The sequence below is a fragment of the Fusarium falciforme genome, chromosome 2 (assembly GCF_026873545.1).
Source record: "Fusarium falciforme chromosome 2, complete sequence".
NCBI lineage: Eukaryota > Fungi > Ascomycota > Sordariomycetes > Hypocreales > Nectriaceae > Fusarium > Fusarium falciforme.
The window spans coordinates 3,275,601-3,298,594 of record NC_070545.1 but is presented as its reverse complement, the minus strand read 5'-3'; the positions used below and the strand labels follow the sequence as shown (position 1 = coordinate 3,298,594).

Below are 22,994 nucleotides of genomic sequence, written 5' to 3'. Positions count from 1 at the left end.
TCGCGCACACGAATCGCCCGCAATGTCTAGGAGAGCCCCGAACCCCGCCGCTGAGCGGGCGGCGCAAAACCAAGCTACCATCAAGAGCCTCCTCAAATTGGAGCCGAATAAGGTCTGCGCCGATTGCAAGAGAAACAAGCGTAAGTCTCTCGATGTCTGTCTGTAGCAAAATGCTGACCTTGCAGACCCCCGATGGGCTAGTTGGAACCTCGGCGTCTTCATCTGCATCCGCTGCTCGGGCATCCATCGCGGAATGGGCACTCACATCAGCCGAGTCAAGTCAGTCGACCTCGATTCCTGGACCGACGAGCAACTCCAGAGCATCCTCAGCTGGGGAAATGCCCGCGCCAACAAGTACTGGGAGGCCAAGCTGGCGTCGGGCCACGCCCCCTCCGAAGCCAAGATCGAGAACTTTATCCGCACAAAGTACGAGCTCAAGCGCTGGGTCATGGAGGGCCCGATGCCGGACCCCTCGACGCTGGATGTCGATGGAGACGACGATGTGCCCCTGAGCATAGTCAAGGAGAAGCAGGTTATAGAGCGCAAGGAATCCATCCGGAAGGCCTCGTTGGGTCAGTCACAAGCCCCCAAGGCCGTCCCTCCTCCACCTCAGGGGGATCTTATCGGCGGAGATCCGGTTCCTGTGCGATCGAGCAGTGCTGCACCAGTGTCCAAGGTCCCCCCCAAGGCTGATCCAGCTCCTCCGAGAACCACAAGCACTAAGGATTCTTTGCTGGGACTCGACTTCTTTGGTGAGCCGGCAGCTCCCCCAAGACCAGCGAGCACAACAGGCACTGCCCCTGGCCAATCTCGTCCCGACCTGAAGCAATCGATTCTGTCTCTTTATGCCACGGCACCTCGACCACAGGCTCAGCCTCAACCGCAGCATCAGGGTGGCTTTGGCGGCATGGCTTCTCCCACCATGGCCCATCACCCTCAAGGCTCAGTCGGCGGCTTCAATGATGCCTTTAGCAGCCTCAGCATCTCCAACCAGCCCAAACCCGCGGCTCCCGATCCGTTTGCTAGTCTTGGTAGTGCCAGCCGCAGCACATCTAGCAACAATGCCTTTGGTGGTCTTGGAGGAGGCAGTTTCTTTGACAGCAAGCCTTCTCAGCCGGCTCCTTCAACGCATCAGAAGCAGCCATCCAACTTTTCCAACTTTGGCGGCTTCTCCTCTCCCGCACCAGTCCCTGCTGCCGCTCCCGCTCCCGCTCAGCCCGCTCAATCTGCCATGGGCGATCTCTTTGACCTGTCTGCCCCTGTTTCTTCTCCTCCTCCACCTAAACCCGCCGCTCCCGCCGCTACCACTAGCTCTGTCTTTAACCTATCCTCTCCTCAGAGCCCTCCTGCACCTGCGCCTGCTCCTGCCACCACTACCACAACGACTACATCTGCTTTTGGCGGCATCTCGGGTGCCGACGTCTGGGGCGGAAACGAATGGGCCACTCCAGCTCCGGCGGCACCGGCCCCTGCCAAGGCCCCTGAACCCCCAAAGCCTGCTGGAAACGATTTCGGATGGGGAAACTCGGGAGGTGCCTTTGCCAACACATCGATCATCCCCGGAGCGTCTGGAGGCTTCAACCCGGCACCCAAGGTATCCGCTGACGAGGAATTCGGAGGATGGACGAGCAGCACCGGACCGTCTACTACTAGCGGATCGAAGCCCGCCGGAGGATTTGGTGGAGATGAGGACTTGTTCAACAACGTTTGGGGATGATTGGACATTTAAAGGCGGCGGTCTGGGCACGTTTGGGCGTTGCATGTTAGGAGTATGTAGATGCAAAAAAGATGAATGATCAATACTGTACGGATGGATGCGAATGTGATATATGTATTCAGTTAACGCCAACCCACGCCGAAAGCTCAGCACCCGGTGTAACATGCCCTTGATGCTCCGAGGGTCTATACCCGTTATTGTCGACCTGTATTCTGCCTGCCCATTATAACTCGTAACGCCAGCGCCCGACTCAAAATAGCAGCTTCACGCCGTAGTACAGCACCACAAAGGCGGCGATTATGATGCCCGACAGCTTAAGGATGGCGACGCGGTTGCCAGAGGCGGCCATGCGGGTCAGGCGGCCGGCGGAGCCCTTCATCTGGGTCGTCATGGAGGAGAAGGTGTCGGACTGTGGTGGTTAGCCAGTGAAAGCGTCGACGGGGTAGAGAACGCACAGTGTTGTCGATGACGTCCTGCGCGCGGGCATTATCGTAGATGTCGACGGTCACGCCGCGCAGGGCAGAGACCTTGGCTGAGAGTTCGTCCAGGCGCGCATTGTTCTGGCGCTCTCGCTCGTAGGCTTCGGACATGATGGGGGGTTTGCTCGTCGTGTGTGTAGAGGGATCGATCGAGGAATGGTTATAGAGTAAGCTCGTGATGCGTCAAGTCGTCGGTCGGTTTCTGTCGTGTCCTCTCGACGAGGTCAACTCCGGCCAAGTTCGAAAGGGGTCGATGCCATGACGATTCCCACTCCGGACCGCCACGCGCCCGGTTCGTCGGGTACGTACCCAGGGGGGGGCCGCACCGCCACACGGTCTCAAGGTGAGAACCAACGGGGTGGGTAAATTCCCCGCCAAAAAGACATGGGTTTTGAAATCCGGGTCTGGAGAGCACTTGTAAAGTCCGAGGAGGGGCACATCATCGAGCAAACCGCGTGGTTGGGCAGCCATGGAACATGTGGTTTTGCCTGCTTCTGTGGCTCTAGTCTCCAGACCGAGATTCAGTAACGGAGTGCCGGAGCTGCGCCACACTCAAGCTTCCCTTCCCCTTACGTATGCGCGGGCGAGCTCCAAGTCCGCCTCTTTCATGACGAGAAGTTGTATACAATCTGTATTGCTCATATCGTTTCTGTGCTTATACCGGCATATCTCTCTCCGTCGCTGGTAGCTCGTCGCCAAGACTCGAGGCGCAGCAACCGTGACGACGTCGTGAACCCCACCTCGTACATCGTGAGCTCTTGGCTCCTCCTACACTTGCACTCGACAGCATCACCTCAGCGCGCGACATACAAGAACAGCTTCGCTTCTGCAGCAAGTAAACCAGATAGCTCAAGATGGGCATCAACAACCCCCTCCCCTCGTCTCTGGCGTGTGAGTCCGCCCCATCCGCAGGTCATGATGCATCATGAAAGCCTTCCTAGATGCGCCGAGACATGACTGACCACCTAGCTCTCTACAGCGGAATGCAAAAAGTGCGGCAAGATCCTCACCTCCTTCATCAACCCTCGCCAGGCCTTTGGTCCCGACAAGGTCATTCCTCCTTCGATCCTCGCCAACGCCCAGGGCCTCGCCATCCTCACCGTCCTCAAGGCCGGCTTCATCGGCTCCGGTCGCTTCGGTAGCGGCCTCGTCGTCGCTCGGCTTCCCGATGGCTCCTGGAGCGCTCCTAGTGCCATCGCGACCGGTGGTGCCGGTGTCGGCGGCCAGATCGGCTTCGAGTTGACTGATTTTGTCTTCATCCTCAACGACGCCGAGGCTGTCAAGACGTTTGCCCAGGCTGGATCCCTGACTCTGGGTGGTAATGTCTCTCTGGCCGCCGGACCTGTCGGTCGCAACGCCGAGGCTGCCGGTGCCGCGTCCCTGAGGAGCTTCTCCGGTATCTTCAGTTACTCCAAAACCAAGGGTCTCTTCGCCGGCGTCTCCCTCGAGGGATCCGCCATCATCGAGCGCCGCGATGCCAACGAAAAGATGTACGGCACCCGCTACACGGCCCAGCAACTGCTCACTGGCTCTGTGCGACCGCCGCCCCAAGCTGCGCCCCTCATGAACATCCTCAACTCGCGCGTCTTCAGCGGTATGCGGGTCGGCGCTACCGGCGACGCCATGTACAACGACGTGCCCGTATACGACAACCAGCACGACGACGTGGTGTGGAACGGCCAACGGGGATCGGCATACGGCGAGGGACAGCACAATCGCGCCGGCTCGCATGACGACAGCTTTGGAAGGCCGAGTCGCTCCAACACGTGGCAGGACGATGTATATGACCGACCTAGTGGTTTCGGCGCTCCTTCGCGATCAAACACCTTTGCCGCGCGCGGCGGAGCCAACGACGACTACGTCTACAGAGACAGCCCCATCGGCGCAGAGAAGAAGACTGGCCCTGGACGGCCTGCAGCTCCCAAGCCCAACTTTGCCGCCAAGCAAGCGATGCTCAAGAAGAATGAGGCTGTCGCCGTGTACAACTTTGACGCGGACCAGCCTGGTGACCTAGGCTTTAAGAAGGGCGATGTCATTACGATTCTGAAGCGAACCGAGAGCGATAACGACTGGTGGTATGTATCAACTCGCATCAATGGATAACTCCTCACTGACTTTGCCAGGACTGGCCAGATTGGCACGAGAACGGGCATCTTCCCGAGCAACTACGTCAAGATGAAGGAGTAAGGTGCTTGATGATATACCCTGCGGCTTGGATTGATCTTGATTGAATCTACCCAACGAGCGACGGATGGTTGGTTACTTGGCTTGATTTCACTTATCTTCTCGGTGCAATATTGGGGGTTGTTTATGTATGGCTGCATTGGAGAATAGCCGTCTTCAAAATGAATTTGGATATGCTTCTAAGAAGTGGCGTGAGTAGGATATCTGCACCGCCGTCCGATTATACCCCTGAAACACCATGTCCTCCTTACCATCAACCCTCGCATGCGGAAATGTAGCAATGCTTTATGCAAATGCTGTAACTGTCATGAACTATGGGCTCTTGCTGCTCTCGGGCGTGAGATGCTTCCACTTGTACTGTTGCTTCTCAGCGTACTTCTCCTGCTCAACTCTCCACTGCTCTCGCGCCTTTTCCGTCAGAGTCAGGGGAGACTTGAAGGCCCTCATGCTCTGGGGAACCTTTCGAACAAGGTACCAAATGGCCTGCCCGGGGTGTCCTTGATTTTGACGACGTGAAAGACTCAGCTCAGGTGCTTTCCCCGGAGAATGCCACGATGGGCCTCTTTCATCCACTGGCTGATTTCGTGGCGCATACCATAGTCTATTGGGAGATGGCTGGCTGCTTTGCGCTTGGGGGCTTCACGGCAAAGGAGTCGAGCCTCCTCACGGCTCACCACCATGATGTGGTTACCCCTTTGCTCTGCCCACTCTAGGGTGTGTCAAGACCCGTTTCTCTCTTTGGTAGAGCTCGTGTAGTGCTTGACATCCCCATCGTCCTTGGTCTGGACGTTGGGAAGTCTAAGGCCCGCAAACAACTACTGGATTCCAGTCTGTCGAGTGTACCAAATGGGATGTCGAGGAAGAATCTCGTTGGCGCCTGTTGGTTGGTCAGTTTCGATCTTAAATTGGCAGTGATAGAACAGATGGAAGGCTGGTTGTAGGCGGAGGAGACATAACGGTTGGTATACTGGCGTACTGGATGACTTACATATGATCGGCTGACTTTTGCACTGCTTGTAGGCAGCCTTCAAAGCCTTGTCGTTGAGGACAGTGGCAAAGAGGGTACCCGGAGAAGCGGTGTTCTCGAATGTCATGATCTCAGCCGCAGCGGCATTCTTTGCAGGGACCGACATTTTGACGGCTATGATCGAACTTTTGTTTCGTGATCAAGAGAGAAAAGATGAGAAAGAAGTCGATAAGGAGAAGGAGGACAGGAAGCAGTGTCGCAGAAGAACAGGAGCTGTAGTGATGGTGATGTCTCGAATCGAGGAAAGAGGAGAGAAGAGCTTCAAAGAATGAGCTGAACCGACTTCAGAGTGCTTGAGCTGTCAAATTTAAGAAAGATAGAAGGCTTCGAAGAGGAGCTGCAGTGATCAGTGCCAGATTGAAAAGGATGGTGGAAGTCTTACATATGCCCTGTTAGAGATCAAACGTTAGTTGGTACACTGTTAGCATCTGCAAAGCTATTGACAAACAAACAGTCACTAAATCCATCTCGCATGCACCTCAGATTCACCCCATATGCATTTCACTATGACACTGTCAGACCCGGGTCTAACTTGACAGCTGCTGCCACTGGTCAGCCGCCAGCTCCTCAAGTTTGGCCAACCAAAAGTCTCTGCGCTTCGAGTATATCTGATCTAGGTAAAATCTAGCAGAGGCTTGATTGTCACTACCATTGGCGATGTCTGTTTCGTATTGTTCAAATAAGCTCGCCGTTGCTTCGTCCAACTCTCTCAGCACGCCAGGGCCAGTGACGAGTACCGCCAGATCGGAGACCGAGAACTGCGGCTGATAAATTTGTTGACTTGCGTTTGAATAAATCGACATTTCAGTTTGGCACTCTGCGTCCCTCACTCCTGTGTTGGGTATCTCTTCTGGCATGGATTGTGGCGTTAAGCGGTTTGGTAAGGGAGCCGGGGTTGACTTTATCGGGATATCGACTCTCAGATCCATTGTTTGAGATCCCTGAGTTTTGAATCGCCGAATTTCCTTATTCGAAGTCGTGTTGGGTACGCCCCTGACTCGTTTGGCTCGTGGGCTGAGCTTCTGCACCTCGTCTCGTACAATAGCATCCGGCTGCGAGATGGATCTCTTTGGGCGAGATTGAAATGGGAGCTTGCGTGGCTGTGGCATTAGATCCCGAAAATCACCGGATTCCGACTGAGATCCCTGAGAATCGGCCTTTGGACTGTGGGTTGTGTCGACTGGAGTTTTCTGACTGTCCACTGTTATGTGGTTGACGGTTGCGTGAAACCCCTCGACATTCATATGATTCTGACTGTTTGTGGGGGAAAACCCATCTGAGACTGACCCAGCGTTTGAGGTGGAAGAATGTTGAGCTTCTGGACTGAACGAATGTCTGAGAGGCGAGCCAACGCGAGGGATATGCATGTTGGTGTTGTTTCGACCAGGAAACATGTTGTACGGGTTCAGATGGGCCATGTCAGGGGGGATAGATGGAGAAAAATATGGAGAAGAGTATATTGGGACAGAGGCTGTTCGCTGTGGATGTGGGTGATAAGGCATTGGTTGTAGAGATGGGTGTATGTGACTATCCATGATAGGAAGAACGTCAGCACCGAAAGCCTGTGGAGGCGGAGACACAGAGGCCATAAGAGGAATGGAAGAGAGCCGTGGTCCATGGTTTGAAGAATCAAAAGCCGCGTTTGTCATTGATGGGGAACTTGGGATGGAGTCGCTGACATGTAGATCGGACTTTTGTAGCAGACAGACGGTAACACTGAAATCTCTCTTCTCTTCGAATTGCACGATGATCGCTTGGCCTTTGCCAGGAATGGTGATACATAGTTGATTGAGATGTTTGTCGATGCTCACAATGTCATTAGGAGCTTGCGAGTTTCTTGCTAGATCGCCCAGTCGAATAGAAACCTACTGGTCAGTTTCGATCGGTAGCAATTCTGATTTGCATACCACTTGTTGGAACCCCTGGTAGATGAGAAGGATTAAAGTTCCCGCCTCTGTGTCAACAGGTCTTTCGCCTTCAATGGTCAAGTTAAAGATGTTATGAGGGGGACGCGAATTAAAGGCTTTGACCGAGCCTCCATCACGGATCTCTAGTCGCTTGAGTGGGCAGCAAGAGACAGGAGTCGGCGGCCCAGGCATGATGAACAGTACACATGTTGATGTAGATAGCAAGATTGATTCGAATTCACGATGGAGGAGAAACATTTGGAAGTCCGCGTCACCTGGTGCCTCTCGTTCACTCCTGCACACCTTCCTCGACTTCATTTACAACTGTTGTCTTGAAGTTGGGCAGGAGCCATGCCGATTGGCCAACACGAAGACAGGGGTCACGTGGCGATAGCTAGCTTATCCTCGACTTCGACGCGCCGCGCCAACTCAAACCAAAAGACCCATGCGACAGACGGCATCGACGATTACGATTCAACGCCCACGACATCTGCAAAATCACTCGCTATCAGCGGATTGCCTCGGCCTTCTCTCCCGAATGGGCGCCTGTCCATAGGTGACCAGATACCTGATTCTAATTAGAGCCGCTGCGCACCTGCGCCGACACTGATCGCCAAGATGGCTCCCGTTCGCAACGATGTCCCGGCGCATGCCATTGACCGCACCCCGGAATATGAAGAGTTCATGACGCGACTCCGCGATTATCACACCAAGCGAGGCACGACGCTCGACCCGGAACCCAAGGTCGGCGCGACCCATCTTGACTTGCTCAAGGTTTTCAATCACATCGTCGCCAACGGCGGTTACGACAAGGTTTCGGAGGAGAAGCTGGCCTGGCGTCGCATGGCTGCTGAGCTGGGCATTTACTCCAACAACGAAGCCTCGACTGCTTTTTCGTTGAAAGAAAAGTTCTACAAGAACCTCGCCGCTTTTGAGATTAGCACAGTGCACGGAAAGGAGCCGCCGCCAAAGGATATCCTGGAGGATGTGACGGCCAAGGGCGCTGGGCTCCTCACCCGCACCCGAGAAAACTTCCGAGGCAAACGGGAGAGCAACATCGGTGCCACAGACTCGGCGGCTTCGGGAGATGATGGTACACCGGCTCGCGAACGACCTGTCCCGGACCCTGCAGCGAGCGCGCGCGCATCTCGAGGCCTACGTGAAGCACCCCCTCAACGTGTTATTTTCCAGCCGGATACTGGGCCTTCTCGTACAACAAGGCACTCCTCTGCTCACCACGCGAGCCATACCAACTCTCCAGCCGCAAACCCTCCTCAGACCCCTTCACATCACCAGAACATGCCTGTGCCACAGCAGCAACAAAACTACCCAGGGAATCGAGGTCCCTCGGTACTTCATCACCCTCCTTCGTCAGAAAACTCGTCCAACCTGGTCACTGCATATCAGCCGCGATTCTCCAAGCCACTGCAGCTCCGAGCTGTAGCGACGCCTAGCAGTGCACCCAATGAGTTCCAAAAACCCCGGCAACCTCAGCGGATTGACCCCCGTCAACCAATGCAACCCGGCAGTAAGTGATTCGACTTGATAAGGGACTTGGCTGACATGCGTAGCTGGCTTTGACGGCCCAAACATCTACATGCGCTGTCTGAACGCGCTTCGATCGAACATTGCTGCCGAGCAAGCATTCGCCCTCAACCATCTGGTCAAGATCTCCTTTGAGCGGGGCGACAAGTACAAATTCGACTCTTTTCCTGGTCTGGCGGAAGGATTGGTTGAAAAGGCACTCGAGATTGGGCAGCTCTTCTATCACGTCAACTGGAGTGTGTCGTGGGACTCTGTCGACCCCAACGATGTTGGTGCGCTTGACGGGAATTACGGGACTCCAGACATCCTCGAGAGAATCCAGAACCTCATCGAAAAAGACCGACCCGACGTTCTCCAGACCGAATCCTATTCGGACCAGCTGGTCTTGATCACCGAGGCTGTGCTGACAATACGGAACATGGTCACTCTGCCTGAGAATGCGCACAACATGTCCGACTTTTACCCTCTCAGAGATCTCATCTGCATCATGTTGCACCTACCACCCAAGGATTCGCTCGTCGAATTGAAGCATCTTACTCTGGATATCGCAGAGCAGCTGACCCCTTTCATGACTCTGGAGTCGGACGACCCTCTTTATAAGACTCTGCTCACACAAATGACCTCGGACGACCGTGGCACAATTCTCACGTCGCTTCGAGCACTCGGCCGCATTTCGATGAACCTCGAGGCTACAAACAAGTTGGGTGACATTCCTGGGCCGGTGCTTGAGCGAATCGCCAGCTGGTTGCTACTCAACGACGACGAACTCATCGATGCCTGCCTTGACTTTTTGTATCAGTACACTGCGGTCGTGTCCAACGTGGACAACCTCATGCGATCTCTTACCCCGGAAAACCTGGTCGACCACCTTGCTCGTTTGCTCGCCCATGGTGCGCGTAAAACGCAGCGCGATTTTATCCTCGTGCCAGAGCAGAGAATTCCGGCCCGCGACCAGATCGCTCCCATGCCCGAAGACCTCCTCCAGGAGATGCTCAAGCTTGAAGAGCCTGACCGTGTGCACCGATGGGTTCGATGTTTCTTTGAAGAGGACAACAACTCTTTCGTGACGCAGCTGGCTGCCTGGCAGGCGTACCAAAATGCATTTGTCGGTCCTCTCAAAACCATCGGTCAGCCGCTTATCACGCCTGCCGACTTTATTAGGAATAGCACGTCTGTGTATAAGGATTCGAATGCCCAAGTCCTTAGAGAGCCAGGCGATCCTCAGCAAAAGTTCATCATCCACGGTATTCGCGCGCGACCACGACCTCTGAGCACGGATGGTAAAGAGTACGGCCGATGTCTCTGGGCATCGAATCCCGGCAACAAGCTCGAAAAGTGCGGAAGCTTCTTCCTCCAACCAGAGCAGATGTGGAATCACATTCTTACCTCACACATGGGAGAGACACGCAACGCTGATGGACAGTTTGACAATGTGGAAAAGGAGTTTACCTGCACATGGGGCGAGTGCTCGCGATATGGGTCGCCAACAAAGATGCACCTCCGTGATTTCGCAAGCCACATCAGCACACACATTTCTGCGATGCTGCCTGGCGAGTCTCGAAAACAGGAGCGAGCCTGGATCATACCAGCCAAGACAATGTCTGTCACATTTGAGGAGACCCTGACAGTCCGGGACGAGCGGAACCCAAACCTACCACCTCAAGCGGCGGGTATTCCCCTCAGTGCTGCCCTCGTTCTGCGCAACATGGCGCGCAATGTGGTCAAGACAGAGGCGGAGGAGGAGTTGCTCAAGAAACAGGAAAAGACCGGTGAAACTGGAGGCTGGAACGAGACCCTCTTCCGTCCCATCTTGCCACGACTGTTCGAAATTCTTGCTGAGAACAGGGCTCTGGTATGTCACTCCCGTCCCCGCCCAACAGTGAACGCGTCCGTGCTAACTCATCTTGCAGAGTCCCTACATTGCATCACTGCTTGATCTGATCCGCATCGACAGCGACGGTCAAGGCCGCTGATGCCGTTGTGGGGCCGCGATTCGTTGAAGGAAGCGGGGGTGGGTCGAACCCCGGACGGAGGCGTCTTTGAGATCTCGGAGGTAGACCGACGATGGTGTTGATGTTGGCAACCCCAGACCAACATCCCCTCATTACCCCGCGATAGATCTCAGCTGCCTCTCTTCCGGAGCAAAGGAAATATGGCGGAGATCACGCCGATGCAAGAAGCAAGCAAGAAGCAATGGGGTGCAGGAGATGAGACGAGGCGTTTGTGGCGGGGCGTCTCCAAGTATGGTGTTGAGGGGATTATTTGCCCATCTTTACTTGAGCTGTTTCGCGCGGACGGAAGTGAAGCCACGGATGGTTGATTGATTTTGTCTGGATTGTAATAATACCCTGCTCATTGTGGGCTGACTGGTGTTGGATGGAGGCATGATATTCGAGAACTAGGAGCCAGGAAGCAACGGTCAAGCAAGATGAAGGTTCAGGAGGCTCAAGAGACTCGAGGCTCAAAATGCTCAAGGCTGAGAGATAGTCGGCACTTGCGCCTGACGCGCCAAGTGAGATAGATCTGATTGCCTAGCGAATAGACACCTAGCTAAAGTCATGGATTTACAAGTCCGTCAGCTGGAAATTGCGCGTCTAGATGTTGATAGACCAATCGCTGATACCGGCCCGGACAGTCGTGGTTGGCATCGGAGATTGCTGCACGGCGCCGGGCCGGTCCTGGCGTTGGTTATTCCCTGCGGCGAGCGTCCGAAACGGCGACCGCCGTCATGCGCGGCGGATGCAGACTGCGCATCGCACCGCAAACCGCGTGTGGCTGTCGACATCGGCGGCTCATTCTCGTGGCATCACGGCAAGTCGGGCGAAGTCGAATTTCGATGCCGGTATCCACCAGTACCCCGGACTCTGGTAGGCTCAGGCCCGTGCACCCCTGGCCATCGTGCGCTCCCTGTTCTCCACGCGCATCGCAGATTTGCCTGGACCAACGATGGCTTCTGCAGATATTCTGGAACCCGCTCAATGCGGTGCCCCACCATCGTGATAGCTCCCAGCGCTGCAGAGTTGAGCTAGCGAATGAGGCATTGCTTGTCTTACAGAGGTCAACGGCGAGACCACATCAGAGCCAGCCTCATGGTAACCCTTCAACTTGATATTGGTGTCTGCCACACCGTTGGGTATCATTCGATGCATAGTAGATCCTTCATGCCTCCAGAACCACTCAACATGAGCTGCCGTGAGTTGACTCGAGTCTAGACTGATAGTGCCGAGATTAGAGCCAATGTATTCCGCTGCCTGGTGATAGCACCTTGAAGGATGCCCTCTTGAATTGATATGGACTTTGCCCGAAATGCAATGTGTGAAATGCGTACAGAAACTACCAGGGTGAGTGTTTGCCTTAGCAATGTGGGCTGCAGATGTGATGCATAAGATCCTCCAGCAGGGAATATCGTCTGATGGCAGACCCGCAGCTCAATTGACGCGAAGCCTTGACGAGGTGAGTGATTCAGACACACCGTCTTCCGGTCACCGATCATGACCTTGGTTATCAACCACCTGAAATGACATGTCGTCATGAGTAACTGTTGCCACAGGAATCGGAACACATACTACGTAGTAGGTGCGTCCAATCGCCTTCTCGCTAATGTTCGATAGCACAAAACCCCCACTGCGACAGACTGCCCTCCTGTGTTTCCTATCACTCATGAGGACACGCAACCAAAAGAAAATTCCTCAGGGTGGGGTGAACCGGCCTAGCAGTGGGCCTCACGGGCTGGCGTTAAGGTTGTCTTGGCAATCTCCAGTGTAACTTGGTGTCCAGGCAGACGGAATGCTGGGCCGCACCGAGCAAGGAGTTGTGTAAAGGATATTACACCGCACACCGAGACACCCAGCACCGTATCTAGTGAAAATTCTGAGGTAGGGTGAGGTAGGGTGAGGTAGGGTGACATTGGGAACAGAGGCTCCGTCACTCGCTTGATAATTTCCTCGAGTTGCCCGTGGCTTGTGTAGCCCACAAACCGCATTGTGTATTCTCTGAAACAGACTCAATAGGGCAAACTTGGCCGAATCCGACATGCAGTTGAACGACGCTGAGGAGGTTGATGAAGCCAATGGGACAGGCGAAGGCTGAGTAAGGAGTGGAAATGTCTCGTTTCCCTGTGTCGGCCGCTGCCGCTGTCGTTGGACAATCATGATACGCGGGGAACAGTCCACATGACCTCCTCCTGAAATCAAGCGGTCTCGGTGTGCCGGACTTGGGCCTGCGAAACACCCCACGCTGCTCGGAAGGAAAGATCTGCTGGGACTGATTGCGGCCGTGTCGCTGGGAATTGGGTCCAGGGACATGCAAATTATCTGTCTGTGCTTCATCTCGGGTCTGCAAGTGTGTCAAGCCGGGGTCAAACTTGAATTGGACTGGTGTCAGCGGTGTAGGGCGCTGGTGGAGGACAAAATCCGTCTGCCTGAAAAGATGGGGGAAAAGGGGGGAATCGAGTCAACCCCATTGCACCCTCAGACTACTGCAAGCCGCAGCGGATGTCACCAGTAAGGAGGACTCAGGAGATGAGGGGATTAGAGTCAGCAATTGTTGAGTGGCAGCTCAATTGAGCTCGATTCGTCCAGTATCTCTGGCGTTGAGGCCAGAAAGCGCGTCTATGCTGGTGTATGCCGGGTGGCCGGGCAGCTGCATACCGAAACCTAGTAGAAACACGGCACTCCAAAATTAGACAGGGAAGAGAGCTGTGAGTGTGCCCGGGCCGCTCGGGGGCCAAGGGTTTTGTTGCCACTGGTGGTTACAAGCGGAACTCTCTGAATGCTTGGTTGCGAGAGCGCAATACTGACGGAACGTGGGTGGACCTGGGAGAAGCTACCGAGAGAGCTATCCCTGCAACCTCCCCGAGCCCCTAAGATTTAGCGCCTGTCATCCCCTGCGGGTGGGCGCCTTGACCTTGAGAGCGCGGGCCACCTGCCCTGGACAAGGGCGCTGGACCCGCCATAGCTCCCCACAAGAATGGGGCGTCGGGGTGGGATTGATCGCTCGGCGCATTGATGCGTGTTCCTGAGTAAATGGTGACACCGAGAGTCGTCAGGTCAGGCGCGGGGGAGGGACAAAGTCAGGGCCTGTGATGGTCATTTGATCGCGTCTGACAGCATCAATGGCGGACAGGTACCGAAACGACGAGCAGGCTGTGTTTGTGTATTGTTGAGGTGAGGAGATGGAGGAGAAAAGATGGAAGATGGAGGAGCCGCACAATTGGCAGCCACTGCATATGCAAGTCCGAATGTGGGCATTGGAAGGAGTGACCAACCCGCGTTGCCATATTGACCACACCTCAGACGTTGCCAAAGAAGAAGGCCAGGCCAGATGGAGACGAAAGAGAGCCGGGCCGGTGAGGGCGTCTAGATGCATGCACTTGGCGCCAATGGATTAAACTGGGATGAAGGAGAGGTGAAGATGAATGGGAGTGAAGGTGAAAGAAGTTTACCTGAAGATTGAAGGAGGAAATAACGTCGAGTTGATAGAGTACCTAGAATGTGACAGGAATAGACGAGGCAAGAGCAAACAAGACAACTTGGAAGTGACGGAAACACCAAATCATCACCAAATTGACACTTCAACCATAATACCCCATCACTCAACGCCATCACACGCCCGGCTGATCTGACAATTTCGTTGCTTTTCCAGCCCCTTGGCCTTGGACGCCGTGCCCTGGCACGCACTCGATCTTGTGACCACGCAAGCCTCCATCCCTCTGCGTCTTGGAGGGAGACCCCGGCTCATGCGACATCGGTCCCCCGCGACTTTACGTGCATCCCCTTTGGTACCTTCGAGACAAGACACGCACGACACCCCCATGGCTCGCTCACCGTCTTACACCGAAGTCGGTGAGAGATTGCTCCCTTGCTTGGGCGACGGTCAGCGTGCTTGCTGCTCCACCCCCGGCCGTCACCTCTATATAAATCCCTATCCAGACAGTCCAAGCCGGCTCGTCTTGCTCTCCATCGCACACTCCTCAGCGACTACAGCCTTTGACACCCTCGCCCTGAAACAAACACACCCCAGCGCCTAGCGGTATGTGACTCTGCAACCTTCGGCGTCCTCCCCTCGCAAGTGACCGTCAACATGGGTTGATGGCGCTTCCAAAGGGCCAGAACACAAAGCTGACTGATGTGCAGACACCAACCCAGTCCTCCACACCACCCGATATATCTGTTGCATTTGCCACAGCACCGCCCGGATCCGAAGGATAGCTCGGATCTCCGTCTTTCAAGACAAGACAACGACATCACCCCTCAGCACATAGTTGCCGTTCTGGAGTCGCTATTGAAGAGCCCCGAGAATAGTACCGGTCCTCCCGCTGTAACTTAGCTGCCCTGCCCTGCCCTGCGAACCTTTCCCTTTTGGACACCACCACCCTCTCCAAGGATCGTCCCGTTGACCTCGACAACGGACTTTTCCCTCTCAGGATCTGCAACCCAAGACTCGTACGCGTTGCTACTCCCGGTTCCACTGAATCATCCAGGCCCCGCTCCCACCCTCCCTCAGCAACAAAGCCCCAACCTGGCAGCAGATCTCTTGATTCTAGCCCCAGCTGAATAAGTCTGAACTCATTGCCTTACGGACATACCGCCGCACTAAATTCTGCATCAGCGGACCCCTGCGCATTCGTCTCCGAAAAAAAAGTTCGCCCCCAGCTTGAAATTTTACTATCTCCAACGCCAACTGCCCGTCAGTGTCAGACCCACAGCCATCACTGGTGAGATCAACTATATATCAAGCCTCCCGTCGATAAACTTTCTTTCGGCATTCTCATCCTCACGCTCCTCTCTCTTGAGCAAACCTTGCAAGGACTTGACAAAGATCCTTTAATACCCCTCCTCCCATCTTACTCTACCTCGACACTCTCTTCCACACTCTCTTCTACTCTCCTCTTCAACACCACCCCTCACTATCAACATGTCTTTCGCCGCCCGCAACCTCGTCCGCATCTCCCGGGCTGCTGCCCCTGCTTTCCCTCGCACTGCTACTCGATGCATGTCCGTCACTGCTGTGAACCGTGTCCACGACACCGCCAACAAGAAGAGCGTTGTTCGTGAGAAGGAGGTCCCCGTCACCGTCTACGGCGCTGGCCAGGGCACCGGCGACAAGCACACCGTCAACGTCACTGAGGGTGCTTCTCAGGTCCCCCACGACAGCCCTGCCCCCCCTGCCGAGAACGATGCTGTCCAGCCCCTCACCCGCAAGGTCTACGACCAGCTCCCCTACACCATGCGCAACATGAGCGTCTATGGCAAGACCATCATCATCACTGGTGGTGCCCGTGGTCTTGGCAACTACATGGCTCGCGCCTGCGCTGAGGCTGGTGCCAAGAACCTCGTCATCTTCGATGCCAACCAGGAGCTTGGTGATGAGGCTGCTGCTGAGCTTCACGACAAGACCGGCCTTCCCGTCTCCTTCTTCAAGGTTGATGTCCGTGACGGTGCTGCCATCAACGCCGCCGTCGAGGAGGTCGTCGAGCGCTATGGTGCTCCTGATGTCCTTGTCAACTCGGCTGGTATCGCCGACTCCAACATCAAGGCCGAGACCTACGACCCCGCCATGTTCCGCCGACTCATCGATATCAACCTTACCGGATCCTTCCTCATGTCTCAGTCTGTCGGCCGTGCCATGATGGCTGCTGGCAAGCCCGGTAGCATTGTCCTCGTCGCCTCCATGTCTGGATCTATCGTCAACTACCCCCAGGAGCAGAGCTGCTACAACGCCTCCAAGGCCGGTGTCATCCAGCTTGGCAAGTCCCTCGCCGCTGAGTGGGCCAAGTACGACATTCGAGTCAACTGCATCTCCCCCGGCTACATGGACACTGCCCTCAACCGAGTTCCCGCTCTCGATGCCCAGAAGAAGATCTGGAAGTCTCTGACCCCCCAGAACCGCCTGGGCAACGTCGACGAGCTCAACGGCCTGTGTGTGTTCCTCGCCTCCGACGCCTCCAAGTTCATGACGGGTTCCAACTGCATCATCGACGGTGGTTACACTTGCTACTAAGCGAGAGTTGTATTATGAAAATGGGTTTGATCGTGCAGCGCTCCTAGAAGGGGATGTGCTTTTCGTTTGTTTGGAGTTTGGGTTAGGGAATGACGGTTTCCCCTTGGAAAGGGCAAAAAAGGAAGCACGAATGAGATACACTAGAGAGCTCTAGATATGATAGAGCAGAGCGATTGCCCGCATAGAGGCGGCGCAACAGGATCCAGATGGCGATCTTAATTGAATGACATTGAACCAACTCCTGTATTTGCGGTGTGGCTGTGACTGTGACTGCCGGTGACATGACTCGCGATTGTACCATGTTGGCATCTCGGCACGTGGTGATGCACTCTGCAAGCATTGTATTAAAGCTAGATTGACTTAAGCATCGTCACAAGCGCCTCGGACACAGCACAGCTCGCGCCGGCTCAATGTCCTGCCTGTCCTTGCCGCAGATCGCTTCACGATAGAGCATGCACAACGTTCCACTTGATGCCCCATGCACGTAATCCCTAGCCTCACATTGGCCACGCGCACCCGGGCGGCCAATCAAGACGGGCCGACCGAGTTGAAAAGGGCAATTGAGTCGCTTCAGCCCTTGCTCGGCGCCGTGCTCACCGCCTCTACGGGGCTGTCAAACGAAAAAACCGGGACGGGGCATCCGGCGGCGACTCGCCAACGCTGCGGCGGCGGATGTGCAGGCGGTGGAGACGGGATGGGCTGATGCCAGCATGAAGGGGGCAGATGGGAAGGGAAGAAGATGAGGTGAGGGAGGAAGCACGTTTTAAGAAGGAAAAGAAAAAGAGGCTGAGATTGAGTTGAATGTCTCGGGAGGCTGAGACATTGTGCGTGCCCTCTATCGTCTGTGCAATACTTGGTGTCTGTGATATATCCGGAGCATCACGACTTTTACTCTACAACGTACGAAGAAGACCTCGTCCGCCCACCCGGACCAACGAACCAAGTCCCTCCACGTTCCACCGGGGTCTGGTCTGCATCCGCAAAACACACCTACCTACATATTACATGCCACAATCTAGCGTAGCGTGTACGGAGGGCCCCGAGGGAGGGACCCCCCCGGCCGGCCGCTCAAGACCGCTTCCCGCCTTTTCGGCTCATGAGAGATCCATGGGTTTATGCGGCGGCGGTAAGAGAGAGGGGCTGGGATATGAATAAACCGGTTCGTTCGTCAGAAGCATTCATTCGCAAGTCTATTCTTTACCTTCCATCTCCAAATATCCATTCCGTCCGTCCATCCAACCCATACTGCATAACATCAACACTCAGTCAACTGTCCGTCAGGTCATCAGAACCACAACCTCCAACTCTATCCTCCGAGCAAGCAACAAAACATCAAGATGCAACTCTTCTGCACCCCTTCTCTGTCCCTCTTCCGCGCTGCTCGCTCTCTGCGGAATCGCCTCCTCAACTCGAATACCCTCCTCCCCGCACGCGCCGCTGCCGCCTCAGTTCGCAACTCGTTCCACTTCTCCTCGCCCTTCCACTCGCATTCCCAAGACAAGATCAAGCACCAGCCTGCACCAGCCGCCCTAGGCACCCTCGCCGTGTTGGGCAACGGGCTGCCTGCTGGAATGGAGGGCCACGGCGCCGTCAAGGCTGGTGAGGGATGTGAGAGGCTCCGGAGACAAATGAGTCCCTTCTATCAACACTGGGAGCAGGGAAGCTTCTTCTTCAACGGAAAGAGCAAGTTTCTCTGAGGGATATGGGATCAAGACCAGAGACCAGCCTAGCAGTTTTGTCATTTTGCGTTTTGCGTTTGCGTTGCTTTGCTTTTTGCCTTTACCCTTTGAGTCGGTCGAGTCGTGATAACCTTCGTTGTTGCTAGGTGGTATGATAGAAGAGAAGAGAATGCAATGCCAGCTTTTCATCAAGAAACACGCACGTCCAATCCTGTGCACCCAAAAGCAAAAAACAAGTATTTTTTTATGATTCAAAGCTGGTGAGGAGAGAGGGCTAGGTCTAGCAACGTAAATAGACCCAGCCTCGAGTGTGAACTCGGCGTGATCGGCGTGATCGGTGTGCAAGAAACAGTTCGTATGGTATGCAGGGGGTATATCCAGCGTGTCATTTCTATGTGCCTCCAGGCGTCGTCGTCGCGTCCACCTGCTTGCTGGCACCTTGGGCTCGGCTTGCGTCTCCTCTCCATGCACTCCGAGGCTACCTTGACGCGGCATCATGGCAACTCCACCTCAAGATGCAAGGCCTGCTATGATTGATAGTTGAACAACTTGTGCAAGAAAATGGTCATTAGATGTTGTGAATGAATCACGTCGTCGCTGGTCGTTGCGTTGGTCCTTACAAAGGACTGATCATCGTCGTTGGAAAAACGCCGACCATCGGCGGCGTGCTCTCTCCTGTTCCTCTGGGGGATATGCGGGAGGTATGGTTCGCTTCGGGCGTACCTACTGCCCCTTGCGAGCCTTCTCTTGAGCCTTTTGTTCTCGGGCAGCTCGTACCAACGGCGAGAGTTGAGACAGGTCGACACACTGCTTCATGAATTCGTGCTGCAACTAGTTAGCGACATCTGATATAAGAGTCAAATCACTTACCCGAAGTAGATCATGGGCGCTTGCTCGCTTCTCAGGATCCACCTTGAGCGCAAAGTACAAAAAGTCCTTGAACATGGGTGACAGATCCTGCTCGTTCTTGATGTGAGGTGTTCCGTTGGTCGCAATCAACCACAGCGCACGCAAGGGAGATTCGGTCAGGTATGGCGGCTCGCCTTCTATCATTTCGATCGCCATGATGCCCAGAGACCAAATATCCACCTTGCGTCCGTACTCTTTCCTAGTGACAACCTCGGGTGCCATCCAGTACGGTGTGCCCACCATGGTTGTTCGCTTGTTCTGAGCCTCGTTGATGGTGGCGCAGAATCCAAAGTCGGCTGTTGCGGTTAGCAGGCATTCGGTAACGGGTAGGTCCACGTACTCAGCTTAATGTTGCCCTCCATGGACAGCAGAATGTTGTCCGACTTGATATCTCGGTGGATGACGCCCTTGGAATGCAGGTGCTGCAGGCCGTTGAGGGTCTCCCGGCACACTGACGCAATTTGTCCTTCTGACATGATGTTAAAGGTGACAACATCCGTAAGGCTGCCACCCTCCATAAACTCCATGACAACCCACAGCTCGCCTCCGCACAGGTAGCTGTCGATAAAGTTGACAATGTTGGGATGTGAGCTGTCCTTCATGACGAGAATCTCGTTGATGATCAGGTCCTTCTTAGGTTGCTGCTCGAGATTCATCTGCTTGATAGCGACCAGTCGATTCGAGCCGCGCTCATGGCCAGTAAAGACACCACCAGACGCACCCTGACCAATCTTGTTAAACCCGCGGTAAATGTCTCGGGGATCACCCTCGTTACATATCCGCTTGAGCGAGGCGACCACATCGATGGCTGCGCTCTGGCGAGCTCGGTGTCGTGGCCTGGCTCCGGGTACACCTGCTGGGCCGGCTTGCTGACGAGGAGCATTGGCCACTCCGTTGGCATCGGGAACACGTCCATAGGCGGCATTGGGCTGGTTGGCGGTCTGGTGAGGGGTTCGCTTGCTGGGAGCCCGGCCGACTCCACCAGACATGGCGGCTTGTGCCTGTGCAAGAGCCTGCTCCTGCTGCTGTTGCAAGAGTTGTTGCTGATAGGCGGCGGCTTGAGCTTGGGCGAGCGCTGGGTTGGGCTGGGGGCCTGTCGGAGCGTAGGGTGTAGGTCCGGCGGCGCGCGAGTTGGACCTTGACCGGTGCTCCTCGGGGAGCATAGGACCGTTGTCCTTGGACATACCGTAAGAGTCGTCGCCGGGCTGGGACATACCGATGCCGGAATCCTTGGCGGCGTAGGCCCCTTGAGGCATATGCCGGTTGTTCATGCTGACAGGCGGCTTCGGGGCCGGACGGCTGGGCATCAGGTCCTTGCCGGGGACGTGACCTCTGGGAACGGGCGGGGGGGCCCGGGGATTCTCAAAACTTCCTTCATGATTGACAGTTGGAAACCTGGGGTTCGTGGAACTAGTATTCGGTGACATACCCATATAGTTTGACGGGTACATGCCCGGTGATGCTGCAGTCGCCGGAGAAGTGGCGTAGTTACCCGCATGATGGAACTTTTCGAGGCTCTGGTCCTCAGGAGGCCGTTCGGTCGTCTCCTTGTAGAACTGCAAAATATTAACCATGGTCTGCGGGTTCTCTCGCCTCTCCTTTTCGGGAATTCCGCTCTCGTTGATAAGCCGTTGCCATTCCTTGGGCAGACCCTGCGACTTGTTAACCAAAATTAAGGCCATGGGCGGGAAAACTGACGGTGAACTGGCCGGTCGAACTGTCGTAGCCGACGTGGGTGACGTGAACGGGGTTCTCTGGGGCCGAGATGATGGGCTTCTTGGGCGAGCCGACTAGACTGTTCATGAAGCCCGAAAAGCCCGACTTTTTGCGCAGGACGGCAGGCTTTGAATCTCTGCCGTCGTCTGAATATCGCTTGGGGTTGATAGATGGGCCATCGGTCGGGGCCCTTGGGCCGAGGCCCTTTTCCGACAGGGACGAATCCATCGCGGTAAAGCTGGCCGAAGATCGCAAAACGGGAGTCGCAAGCTTCACGTCGTTAGGGTGCTTGAACTGGGGCGGAAAGTGACGGTGGACGGGAGCCTTTGGGCTCGGAGCCTTTGTGGACTCGATGCGGTTCAGGATTGCTGCGCCGTCGAAGGGGGCGCCGATCAGGTCGTCGGGGGCGGTCCTGCTCAGAGGGCGCAGGTGGGAATCGGAGAGGCGGTCGGTATGACGAGGTACGGGCGCCCAGTGGCTGGCGGGGGCAAAGTCGGCGTTGGCCAAGTTTGGAGATGGGATCGGACGGATGGTGTTGTTGGCCAAGTCAGACTCTTGGTTGGAATACCAGTCGACGGCCGCGGGGTTGGAGCGGGCTGGGGGAGCGCTGGGGGCCCTTCTCAGGCTCTGCGAGCTGCGTTTGCTCTCGAGGGACTGGGCGTCGAAGCCACCACCACCATCGAAGCCAGACGAGGAGCGGGCGTAGGCGTGAGAGGGAGGCTTCTTGATGAGCTTGCGACGATGTGAAGTTGCGGTATGAGCGGACGCAGACGACGCAGAGGTGTATCCGGGGCCGTCCATGATCCAGCGGCAGCAGAAGCAGCCTTGCAACTGACGAGTTGGGGCCCTCGGGGCTAAAAAAAGGTCTCAGGACGGCTACTAGGTACGGAGGTTTGATGGGTCGAGCGGGTGGAGGACAGGGTGTGGGTGCAAGGAGGAGATGGGAGAGAAGGGAAACGTGTGGGCACAGGCACAGGCGCAGGCGGCTTCGGCGGCCAGACCTGCGCAGCGTAGAGAGATGGCTCTACACAATGGCAAGACGCCTGGCTTGGTACGGTGCTGTAGGCCGGGGACACAACGCGGGGGTGTGTGGGCGGAGGTGCTGCGGTGGCGAAGCTGGTGGTGAGCTCTGGCGGGCTGCTTCTGCTTTGGTGCTGCTCCGGCTCCTGCGTTTGCTTCGATAGGATAGCTGGAGATTCGGACGGGAGTGGGTTGGGGGAATCAAGTTGGGGGGAGACGAGAGAAGAAGCACAAGAGTGACACGCACGCACACTGTGCAGAGCCATCAGCATCAGCACGATGGACGGAGGGGAGGGAGAGATGAATCGGAATGCGGGACCGTGGATGAGATGGAAGGTCCTTGAATGTGAGAATGGGGGCGTTGTGGGATCAAGGGCCTGTCTGGGTCATCCACTGCGGGATGGATGTGAACTGTAGAAGTACTGTACTGTGCCCGCTGAGCTGTGTGTGCTGCGATGCATGCGCTGTGCTTGCTTTGCTTTGCTGTGCTGTGCCGCGCTTACTTGCCTCAGGGACCTGCGTGCTGACACTTAATCACTTATTGACTCCCAGGTTGCCATTCAACAGATACAATACATTGGAGTGAAGGCCGACGTCAATTGAGAATCATCCGTCTTGAGACTCCTTATCGAGTCCAATCCAGGTACTGACAATCCAGGGACTGCCCGCCAGACGAGTCCAACAGTCGGTACCTGACGATGCTGGCTGGACCCTGGACCCAGCCAACTTGGCACAGCAGGTACATGCCCATCTGCGGGGCACACGCACATTCGTCAAGTACCTGGCGCTGATACCCAACTCCCGTTCCCA

General features: G+C 55.6%; 9 protein-coding genes across 9 annotated transcripts; 5 read left to right on the top strand and 4 right to left on the bottom strand.

The window, feature by feature from the left end:
* Nucleotides 1–22: 22 nt before the first annotated feature.
* Nucleotides 23–1,717, top strand: NCS54_00294900 (Arf-GAP domain-containing protein; the record flags this gene model as incomplete). Its single annotated transcript, XM_053148536.1, has 2 exons — nucleotides 23–140; nucleotides 186–1,717. The coding sequence occupies 2 exons, from the start codon at nucleotides 23–25 to the stop codon at nucleotides 1,715–1,717; spliced, it is 1,650 nt and encodes a 549-aa protein (XP_053004511.1).
* Nucleotides 1,718–1,967: 250 nt separating this feature from the next.
* Nucleotides 1,968–2,376, bottom strand: NCS54_00294800 (Hypothetical protein; the record flags this gene model as incomplete). The annotated part of the gene is made up of 2 exons (XM_053148535.1): nucleotides 2,173–2,376; nucleotides 1,968–2,126 (listed from the first exon to the last, which is right to left on the bottom strand). Exons 1-2 carry the CDS (start codon nucleotides 2,305–2,307, stop codon nucleotides 1,968–1,970), a joined length of 294 nt encoding a protein of 97 aa, XP_053004510.1. The 5' UTR covers nucleotides 2,308–2,376.
* A 674-nt stretch (nucleotides 2,377–3,050) lies between these two features.
* On the top strand, nucleotides 3,051–4,383 carry NCS54_00294700 (SH3 domain-containing protein; the record flags this gene model as incomplete). The annotated part of the gene is made up of 3 exons (XM_053148534.1): nucleotides 3,051–3,087; nucleotides 3,176–4,271; nucleotides 4,320–4,383. The coding sequence occupies 3 exons, from the start codon at nucleotides 3,051–3,053 to the stop codon at nucleotides 4,381–4,383; spliced, it is 1,197 nt and encodes a 398-aa protein (XP_053004509.1).
* Nucleotides 4,384–4,692: 309 nt separating this feature from the next.
* NCS54_00294600 (Hypothetical protein) lies at nucleotides 4,693–5,060 on the bottom strand (the record flags this gene model as incomplete). The annotated part of the gene is made up of 2 exons (XM_053148533.1): nucleotides 4,693–4,913; nucleotides 4,976–5,060. The coding sequence occupies 2 exons, from the start codon at nucleotides 5,058–5,060 to the stop codon at nucleotides 4,693–4,695; spliced, it is 306 nt and encodes a 101-aa protein (XP_053004508.1).
* Nucleotides 5,061–5,195: 135 nt separating this feature from the next.
* Nucleotides 5,196–5,513, bottom strand: NCS54_00294500 (Hypothetical protein; the record flags this gene model as incomplete). The annotated part of the gene is made up of 2 exons (XM_053148532.1): nucleotides 5,196–5,257; nucleotides 5,369–5,513. The coding sequence occupies 2 exons, from the start codon at nucleotides 5,511–5,513 to the stop codon at nucleotides 5,196–5,198; spliced, it is 207 nt and encodes a 68-aa protein (XP_053004507.1).
* A 2,419-nt stretch (nucleotides 5,514–7,932) lies between these two features.
* Nucleotides 7,933–10,832, top strand: NCS54_00294400 (Hypothetical protein; the record flags this gene model as incomplete). Its single annotated transcript, XM_053148531.1, has 3 exons — nucleotides 7,933–8,842; nucleotides 8,886–10,711; nucleotides 10,770–10,832. 3 exons carry the CDS (start codon nucleotides 7,933–7,935, stop codon nucleotides 10,830–10,832), a joined length of 2,799 nt encoding a protein of 932 aa, XP_053004506.1.
* A 4,942-nt stretch (nucleotides 10,833–15,774) lies between these two features.
* On the top strand, nucleotides 15,775–16,860 carry NCS54_00294300 (Hypothetical protein; the record flags this gene model as incomplete). The annotated part of the gene is made up of 1 exon (XM_053148530.1): nucleotides 15,775–16,860. One exon carries the CDS (start codon nucleotides 15,775–15,777, stop codon nucleotides 16,858–16,860), a length of 1,086 nt encoding a protein of 361 aa, XP_053004505.1.
* A 1,337-nt stretch (nucleotides 16,861–18,197) lies between these two features.
* NCS54_00294200 (Hypothetical protein) lies at nucleotides 18,198–18,557 on the top strand (the record flags this gene model as incomplete). Its single annotated transcript, XM_053148529.1, has 1 exon — nucleotides 18,198–18,557. The coding sequence occupies one exon, from the start codon at nucleotides 18,198–18,200 to the stop codon at nucleotides 18,555–18,557; it is 360 nt and encodes a 119-aa protein (XP_053004504.1).
* Nucleotides 18,558–19,262: 705 nt separating this feature from the next.
* On the bottom strand, nucleotides 19,263–21,965 carry NCS54_00294100 (Non-specific serine/threonine protein kinase; the record flags this gene model as incomplete). Its single annotated transcript, XM_053148528.1, has 4 exons — nucleotides 19,263–19,364; nucleotides 19,410–19,744; nucleotides 19,789–21,100; nucleotides 21,147–21,965. The coding sequence occupies 4 exons, from the start codon at nucleotides 21,963–21,965 to the stop codon at nucleotides 19,263–19,265; spliced, it is 2,568 nt and encodes an 855-aa protein (XP_053004503.1).
* Between the last annotated feature and the right edge of the window lie 1,029 nt (nucleotides 21,966–22,994).